The sequence below is a fragment of the Cyprinodon variegatus genome, unplaced genomic scaffold (assembly GCF_000732505.1).
Source record: "Cyprinodon variegatus isolate N-32 unplaced genomic scaffold, C_variegatus-1.0 Scaffold46, whole genome shotgun sequence".
Taxonomy (NCBI): Eukaryota; Metazoa; Chordata; class Actinopteri; order Cyprinodontiformes; family Cyprinodontidae; genus Cyprinodon; species Cyprinodon variegatus.
In genome coordinates this window covers 861,175-871,061 of record NW_015150499.1, presented here as the reverse complement: position 1 = coordinate 871,061, position 9,887 = coordinate 861,175, and the positions used below count along the sequence as shown (strand labels likewise).

General features: G+C 37.2%; 1 protein-coding gene across 1 annotated transcript in view; it reads left to right on the top strand.

Annotated features, from left to right (window-relative positions):
• Positions 1-9,887, top strand: part of LOC107082042 (sodium channel protein type 2 subunit alpha-like) — a 49,674-nt gene that overhangs the window by 8,621 nt on the left and 31,166 nt on the right. Inside the window, exons 2-9 of the mRNA XM_015370468.1 lie at positions 2,362-2,672; positions 3,039-3,157; positions 5,349-5,435; positions 5,535-5,663; positions 5,960-6,051; positions 6,434-6,637; positions 9,143-9,206; positions 9,357-9,498. Coding sequence (XP_015225954.1) covers positions 2,412-2,672; positions 3,039-3,157; positions 5,349-5,435; positions 5,535-5,663; positions 5,960-6,051; positions 6,434-6,637; positions 9,143-9,206; positions 9,357-9,498 — 1,098 coding nt within the window. The 5' untranslated portion in view covers positions 2,362-2,411. The remainder of the gene's footprint in view (positions 1-2,361; positions 2,673-3,038; positions 3,158-5,348; positions 5,436-5,534; positions 5,664-5,959; positions 6,052-6,433; positions 6,638-9,142; positions 9,207-9,356; positions 9,499-9,887) is intronic.

Here is a 9,887-nt window from a genome sequence, read left to right as displayed (position 1 = left end):
GCGGCAACTGTGTGATGCCATCATGTCAATATGGACCAAACTCCCTGAGGAATGCTTCCAGCACCTTGTTGAATCTATGCCACGAAGAACTGAGGCCGTTCTGAAGGCAAAAGGGCGTCCAACCCGTTACTAGCATGGGGTACCTAATAAAGTGGCCGGTGAGTGTAGAGCCTATCAGTGCACTAACACCAAACACACATTTCCACTGTCTATCATTTTGTATTCTTTGCTGTTTAAGCCCCATATCCAGCACATAAGGTCTATTCAATCTTATGTACACAAACCTCACCTAAAGCTTTCCCTTTGTTTGAAAAAGTGCTCTACTCTCCATTTGTAACTGCTGGCTTGCCAAACAAAAATACACACTGAACCATGGGACTTTTCAGAGGGAAAAATTTAGGCCTATTTACTTTGCTGTACATGAAACATTTGTGATGATTTTGTATTCCACCTTTGACATGCTTAAAGCTGGATCTGTATATGTTATTATGTAATTGTAGACAGATTGAAGGGCTATCTAATTAAGTGTAGTTTTTTTTTTTGTGAGTTTACTGTTTAGTAGTTGACTAGATGCTTTCTAGTATGTTGCAAATGTTAATGTTGTGCAATGTTTAGAATTTGCAAACTGAGTAAAGCACTGTTCATAAAGGTACATTGCTAGCATTTCTTCGCATTCAGAGAGACAAAGTCAGTGAATATAGTTAATAACTTGTAATTGTTACAGTTGCCTGACTTGTCGTTTTACCGAGGGGCTGCATTGGGGTTTCCCCTCCCTTTTACAGCTCAGTTTTGTTTGTAGGCAGCTCACATTTTGATCACACACCTGGTAGAGCAGATGCCAGTGAATGTGGACAGAGAGCAAGATGAATATGAATGTGCTTTATGGATTGAATCATTTAGAAAAGAAGGAGGAATGATCCAAGTATTATCATTTAATTAGATTTGTATTAGGTTAAATAGAAAATAAAAGCACTAAAAATTTTATATTACTATGAAAATAAACATCCCTAAAAATGGGGTGAATTCGCCATGGCTGCACCCCATCATATAGGAGATAATGTTACAGAGGGACATTTCTCCTCCTTTCTTATACCCTATTCAAAAGGGTTTGGTTGTTGAACTATTTTCGATATTTATGCTGTTATAACTTTAGGCTACTGGAGGACATGGGGACAACTTTTCATTATTCTGCTTTATTTGATCTCAGTTCTACCATTCTCCAATATTTGTTAGTTCAGCCCGTAATTTTATGGTCTCCCTGATTTTTTCTTGTCATAGCAGCTTCCTCTGCTCTGTTCCCATTTTTCTTTGACTCCATCCTAGAGAGAAATACCCGTTGGGCTGCTGCCATTAACACATTTGTTTTTAGATCCTGGAGTTAGCCATGTTTTTCATCGTAGTCCTGGATCTCGCCTTGCTATAGCTACAGGCGCAGCTTTTAGTCTGACAAACTGCATGTGCTCTCTTTGCTCTAGACAGCAAAAGTGGCATAGAGCTAATCTGTTTAACTATCTCTTTCCTAGACAGAGCCACCGAATCAGAATCAGACATACTTTAATAATCCCAGAGGGAAATAAAGGTTCAGTACAAGATAATTTACTGTTATCTTGAATTGATCTGCTTATTTTTGCATGTCTGCTTCTGTCCTCTTGAACTCCCAGCTGGCAGCAGAAGGCCACTCACACTGAGCCTGGTTCTGCTGGAGGTTTATTCCTGTTTAAATGGATTTTTTTTTCCACTCCACATTTGCTGCATGCATGCTCGATGTAAGGGATTGCTTAAGAATCAACAACAAAATGCAAGTGAATGTTTTTGCTGCAAGCTCACCTTGCAAGTCAATGACTCGATGCCATCAAATGGTTTTCCTTGATAGAAAGTTTTAAACAAACTGGCTGTGTAATCTGATAGTCTCTATAAGGTGCCTTCCGATGTTATAGATTGGCGCTATATAGATGAAGAGCATTGAAGTAAATTGGATTGAATAATAACATGGTCACATACTGAAGTGCAACACCAGGCAGCTTTTTCTGTTGAAAACAGTTCAGGTTTAGAAAAACTGTTTACCATTTTAAAACCTTTGAAATTGTTATTTTAAAGCAATACGTAATTTTTCATATCTGGAACTTGCACATATTGCAATAAAATGCAATTTTTTTTTTTTTTTGCAATAAGTTCAGTTTTTCCTGTTTTTCCCAGCTTTTGCCCAGCTGCCTTTTTTTACTATTTTTCTCATAATGTGTCACAAATATGAAACAGTTTCAAAATATTTAATACTCTGGTTGGTATTTTTGCAAAACAACATAATCTGCAAAAAATTAACATATCTGAATGAAATCTGTTATTGTGTTTTCTACTCCTCAGCCTTTTCCCATATCAGAGGCTAGCTGTTTTTAAAGGCACAGGATGAAAAGATGGCACAACACCTTGATGCACCAGGCGCTGCTAGCTTTCATCCCTTTACCCGTGAGTCACTAAAAAACATTGAGAAAAGGATCGCTGAGGAGAAAGCCAAGAAACCCAACAATGAAGAAAAAAAACAAAAAGACAGGAATGAGCTCAAACCAAGCCGTGATCTGGAGGCAGGAAAGACTCTGCCACTTTATTATGACATTCCTTCAGGGCTGATGTTGACGGCACTGGAGGACTTGGATCCCTACTACTCTAATCAGAAAGTAGGTTTCGTTGATTTTAGACTTGAGGTCTTTCAGAAATGTAGACACTAATCTTTAAATTTTGTTTCCAAATAAATCTTTGTATTCAAACTTAATTAAAAAGATTTCTGTCTTAATAGTGACTGTCTTAAAATGAAATATATATAGAAATTCTAGCTACTATCTTCAAAATGATGGATACTAATTTGAAATGCTAAAGTAAGGCCATGTCTTTTTAATCTGAAATTAACATCAGATAGAGATTCTTATAAAATGTACTTTAAGGGAACAATTCACATTTACGGTGACGGGATACTTTTTGTAAACTAAGAGGTTCTAATTTTTCCAGATAGTAATGTATGACTAAAAATGTTCTCTTTTTTGCAGACTTTTATGGTAGTAAACAACAAGAAGCTCATTTATCGATTCAATGCTGCCTCTGCCTTTTACATTCTGAGCCCCTTCAATCTCATCAGAAGGCTGTCATTCAAAATTCTGGTGCACTCATATCCTTTTGGTAATATGTGAAAAATGCTGTGAGTAATGAAACACTTAACCTGATTTTCAAAGAGCATCACAGTTGGGGAAATATACTCGAATAAATAGAAATAAATAGATTATTTAATTCTTTGAAAGTTTTAATTAAATATGTAACATATTAAATAACTTTTTATAAGCTTGTGAAAAAAGTACAAAATTAGTGTGAAGAAATTTTTTTTTTCTATTATAAAAAGTAGCCAATCATAGGCAGTTTACTTTCTTAGGTGGCTTTCACCCTGAAAGTGACGAAAGTAGATATGAGCACAGAGAAACAGCATCTAGGAGAGAATAAACATGAAAAGCAAGCTATGTGCACAGAGAAAGAGCCTACGCTTATGCCTGTGGTGTATTGGCAGGCTCATGGTATTAAATCTACATGCTTAGAAGGTTAAAAATGCAAGTGGAGAGTAGTTTAATGCATGTGTTTTAAATAAAACATATCAGTGATTATTATGTGTGTGCACATTTGGGAGACTTCTGACTGCATAAGCTTTTGCTTTATACACCTGCGGAAATGAATTGGATCAAGGCAGCCATTAGAGGCAACCAGACTTTCACTTAGTTTTCCTGAATATGGTTTGACACCTATCCAGAGGTTTCTGTCAATATTGTCTGCCTCCATTTGAGTGATCTAGTGATTTAAAACATCAGCATTTCAACTACAGATTGCTCTGTGCAAGACGACAGATTTGACATCCTTGAACTGGGGTCTGTGCTGGAGGTAAGGGAGGATGACGAATAGTCCTTCCAGGGCTAAATTAAAATGGCTTTTTTAAAGCCACCTAAAAACCTTTACAGAGCATTCTTATTTCTACCTTTGTTAAGAATGTTTTCTCTATACTCCATTTTAACTCAGAAGAGCTTCACCTCAGTTGCTATTCTGTAACGCACGCCACAACTACAACCAGTCCATGTCTGGTTGCTACAACACAATTTCATAAAAATGTTTAGGTTTTTCATTTTCAGCGATCAGTGATCGCTCTCCTCATTTGGTATCACTGTTTAACAACACCTTAGTTCCATTAATTTGCTCAAGGTGAGAGCGGAACATTGAACAGCGCAGCATTCACCATTGGTCAATGCCCTGCGCAGTTTGAATTGCAATTCTATGTAAATCCACTGCCCTCGCCACAGACACCGTGCTTGGTCTGATTGCACCTTAAGAGCTTGTAGCTTTTCAGCAGTGTGTATGTGACCATTTAATGGTTCGTATAACAGCTTGAATTTGAGAAATCTGTGTGGAAGCATATTCTGAATAATGATGCTTAAGCGAAACTTCAATCTGGAAGACTCTTATCAGCTTCATCTGAACCACCTGCGATGTCCCTTGTTTAGCTCCAGCAGATCAACTCGGGGGCCACACCTTCTTCGAAGAAAATCCCCTTGCAAGATTCCCTTCATGTATCTCCTGGCCCAGCTTCACTCTAATGCACTCAAGCAAAATTTCACCCACCTCCACCTTATCTCTTCCCTCACTCTCAGACTATTTTTAGTAGTCCTCACCTGCTGTCTTATTCTACCATCAGTGTCAGGCCCCAGGGGGAACACTACTCTAATCCTTTTCTTGGTTACTCATCCAAACGAATGTTTAGTCATAGCATCAAATTCTTATGCTGGGGCCAAGCACCAAATAACTTATTTCATTTATGTCATTATCTCCTCCCATCTCCTTGAACCCCAGTAAACCTCGGCAGATAGCCGCCCACACTAAGCCTGGTTCTACTGGGGGTTTCTTCCTGCTTAAAGGGAGTTTTTCTCTCCACTGTCACTACATGCATGGTCAGCATGAGGAATTGCAGAGAGTCAATGAGTCATGAACATTTTGAATAATTCGGCTATGTTACCTGTATAAATAAAATTAATTACACCTTTTCTCTGTGTGAGTCTTTCCAGGTTGAAATGTTCCTTACAGCCCTCAATATTTTTGTAGGAAAACCAATAATCAACACATTAAGAGCTAAGTGAAGTCTAGCCTTGACCCTAAGTGTTCCTTGCAGTTCTAAAATTCAAGTCAGTTTGTCTGACTTAATTTCTATAGACATCTATTGAACTCCCATATGAAGCTCAATATGAACATTTGAAGGAAAATTCATGTAACATTGAAAAACATATTACTTCTTTAACATAATTATGAGATTCCTTGACTTTTGCCTGTAAGTTGTTTAGCATGCTGATCATGTGCACTATCCTCATCAATTGTGCATTCATGACTATGAATAACCAACAGGAGACAAAGTCAGTTGAGTAAGTTTTCTATTAATTGATAAAATCCTTCACATATGATTGGTCATTGATTTTTGTTCCCATTTTACTGTGATATTGAAAGCTTTCTTTTTCCAATAGGTACACATTTACTGCAATCTACACCTTTGAATTTGTAGTTAAGGTTTTGGCAAGAGGATTCTGTATAGGGAAGTTCACATTTTTAAGAGATCTGTGGAACTGGCTGGACTTCTGTGTCATTGTTTTGGCGTAAGTACTATATTTTTTTAACTAATTCAACGGGAAGTATTTAAAAATAGGTTGTGTTTGTTATTTGAAGATCTTTAGTTAAGACAGTGCTTTGTTGCGTTTTTTTTTTTTTTTTTTTGCCTGCTGCTGACAAATTACAATAATAAAATGTGAAGTTTTTAAAAAAATTTTATCAGTTTAGGATAAAAAAAAATAACACCTAAAATTTTGTAAATATTGCAAAAAAGTTTTGCCATTTGAAAAAAGTTTCCCTCTTAATTACTACTTTTTTCCCCTTGTTTCCATTTTTTCCCCAGGTATGTAACTGAGTTTGCGGACATTGGAAATCTTTCAGTTCTTCGAACATTCAGGGTGCTGAGAACATTAAAAGCAATTTCCGTAATCCCAGGTAAAGAGCAGAAGAAAGTAGCCCTTCAATATTTTACATCAATGGAAAATGGAGTCAATGGAATTTTTTGTAGAAACTTCAGTTGTTGTATTGTATCATATATTAGTCCTATATTAGAATTACATAATGATCTGAAACAAGTTAAAAATAGTAGAAGTTTGTGAAGATATAAAAACTTGAATGGGTCTATAGTCCCCGGTTGTATATCATAAAAACAGGAATAGAGATTTAAAACATAGGAAAAATAAGGGGAAGCAAAATTGAAACATGTCTATATGACGGGGATGATACTTGTTACTTGTTAATCTAAGTTAACAAGCTATGATAATATATACTATGTTCTACAAAAAAACCTGACATGATTCTTTATTTTCTTTTGCAGGTCTAAAAACAATTGTTGGTGCATTATTCCAGTCTGTAAAGAAACTTGCTGATGTTATGATCCTGACAGTTTTCTGCTTGAGTGTATTTGCACTTGTTGGATTACAGCTGTTTATGGGAAACTTGAGGAATAAATGCATATTAATCCCAGATGATTCTATCAAAAATAATGAGACACTATGGGAAGCATATCTACAAAACAAAAGTTAGTGTATGGTTTTCTCTTTCTGTGTTACTGAAAGATAAATATATTTTGAATGTGACTTTTGAGGAAAAATCTAGAATAGAGATGACATGGAAATACTGTATGATTCAACACTTTTTAATTGTCAAAAGTATTTACTTACCTACCTTGTCTCACATATGAGCTCAAGTGACATCCTATTATTCCATAGTGGTTTGATATGACATCAGTCCACCCTTTGCAGCTAGAACAGCTTAAACTGCTCTGGGAAGCCTGTAAAAAAGATTTAGGGGTGCAGTTGTGAGGTCAAACACTGATGTTGGACATGAAGACCTGGTCCTCAGTTGCCGCTCCAATTCATTACACAGGTGTTCTATTTGGTTTAGGTCAGCAATCTGCGCAGGCCAGTGAAATTCATCGACACCAGTCTCTGCCATCCATGCCTTTATTGACTTTTCTCTTTTCATTGGTGCACAGTCGTGTTGGAAGAGGAGGGTGGTAGCTCAACTATTTTCCCACAAAGCATGGATTTGCCCAAGATATCTTGCTATTCTGAAGCATTCAGAGTTTCTTTCACTGGAATGAAATGGCCAAGCCCAGCTCCTGAAAAAGAACCCCAGACAATAATTCCCCCTCTACAAAACTATTGACTTGGCACAATGCAGTCAGACAAGTACCATTCTCCTGATAACATCTAACATCTGCCTTTTCACAGGATGCACAGCTTTGACTGGTAACTAGGTGAGAGTAACCCGAAACTTATCGGGCTGATCCAATCAGCTCTCTGACAATAAGTCGCCTGGAACGCTCACTGAACAGAGCATCTTTGGACAGATACGCTGCACAGGTTTCACCAGCAACCTCCTCCACACACCCTGCTCTCTCTTGTTGTCTGCGCAATCTCAGTAGTTCTAATCCGCACATGATGCACGGATTATTGTACTGCCTGCACGCTCTAACTCACATTAAAAAACACCACCTGGCATTGTCTAAAATCCGGGATAATTTATCCAACTCGCGGGCATCCGTGAACAACTAACTATATCAGGGAGACCCCCGGAACTTCCAGGAGACTTGGGATGTCTGATATTTGCTATTATTTTATGTTTCATTGGCGTTCTAAAGTAGCCAAAAGTAGAAAACAATTATTCTCAGTCTTGAAGAAAAGTACTTTGCTGCGCCTTGACGCGCCTCAACCATTGACTTTGCATGTAAACTTGCTGCTCCTGCTGCGGTCGGTGTGAACGCAGCTTAAGACAGACTGAGCTCTGCCATTTAACAAGGTGACAAAAAAGTCTCAGTGCTTCTTCTTATTCTTTTTATTAAGGTCTGAGGGCAGTGGAGGAAAAATGGAACATCTAAAAAAATTACTTGCGTAGAGATTTTAGACGCAGTAAACAACATTTATTCTACATGAAAAAAACAAACAGGTGTTAAAAGAAACATAGCTTAAAATGTCTAACTGACTTATCTAAAAGAGGCTAACTTATTAGTTAATGAGCACAGCTTGCCACAGCATTACCCAGCTCTACCTCTTTATATCATGATCTTACAGTAACTTTTTTTTTGGTTTTGTTATCAATCTTAATCGGTCATTGGTCACGAAAGCATAACAGATGCTCATCGGCAACCACAATGTTTTATGTCATGTGGCAACCTTCGGCCAATCATATACAGTAGCATAACGTCACTGCCATGCGCAGGGCCCGAGCATATCTGACCAGGTGAGCAGATCTGGTACCGACAGCAGCACACTTTAAATGGCTGCATTCGAAGCTTAGCATTGCACCTGGCGATGCATGGCTTGGATGGAGCTGCTCAATCATGGGAATCCATTCCATGAAGCTCTCTATGCAGTGTTCCTGAGATAATCTGAAGGCCACATGAAGTTTGAAGGTGTGCAATGCTTCCCTCTGCAAAACGTTATTACTTCTTTGTACTGTGCACTTTAGCATCAGCTGATCGAGCTCCACCAGTTTATGTGGTGTACCTCTTTGTTGCTGAGTTGCTTTCGTTCCCAAACAATTTATTCTAATGATACAACTGACAGTTGACAGTGAACAATTAAGAGGAGCGAGAAAATTTAACTACAGGATTTGTTGCACAGGTGGCTTCCAATCACACTGGACTTCACTGAGCTCCTTTGAGTGACCCATTCTTTCACAATTGTTTGTAAAAAAAAAAATTAACATGCCTAGGTGCTTGATTTTATACACCTGTTGTGATGAAAGTGATTAGACCATCTGGTTCCAATAATCTGGATGGGTGAGAAAATACTTTTGGCAAGATAGTACATATATCTATATATATCTGTATCATATAAGATATAATTTTTATATGTTCTATATTTAAATCACGTACTCAACATCGTAATAGCAATAAAGGCAAATACATTAAGTTGCACTTAATATATAGTTGTTACTTCATATAAGATATTTGTTCCTCAGATACATTATATTCACAAACACCTCACTTTAACTGTTTTTTGTTTGTTTGTTTGTTTTTTTTGCAATTATTTTTTATCAGGTAATTATTACACTCCTGCTGGGAAAAAAGAGACATTACTCTGTGGAAACAGTACTTTGGCTGGGTAAGAATATTAGTGTTCAACTACAAGAAAGCTAACTTGTTTATATAATCAAAGTTCCAGCTTGGTATGATATTTTGTCCACACTGTTGATAAATAGGAAAAAAGCAATCCGCAAATTCTTCACTTAACATGCTTTTCCCTGTGCTGCAGGCAGTGTCCAGAGGGGTATATGTGTAAAAAAGCTGGAGACAACCCAGACTATGGTTATACAAGCTTTGACAACTTTGGTTGGGCCTTCCTTTCTCTGTTCAGACTAATGACACAGGATTCCTGGGAGCGCCTTTATCAGCAGGTAAGTATTGCAAAATGGAAACTAACAGAACATAAAATAAAATGTTCTGGTAAAGTCTTATGTTAAACAATGTTAACATTGTTTACATTATTTCGTGTAAATAATTTATTTTATTTTATTTTGACAGGTGTACATTTTTAAAATTTTTTTTTACATTTTTATATTTGATATACTCTTATAAATTGACATTGTGGAATGTAATCAAATTATAATTTTACAGTTATCCACTTAGTCCTTAAATTCTCTCATCAATCCATTTTCTGTCACGCTTTTCCCGTCTGGGGTCACGGGGGGTGCTGGTGCCTATCTCCAGCTTTTAATGGGCGAGAGGCGGGGTAACTTAAATTCTACCAATCATTTGATTTTGTTTGCTTCTTTATGCTGCTGTT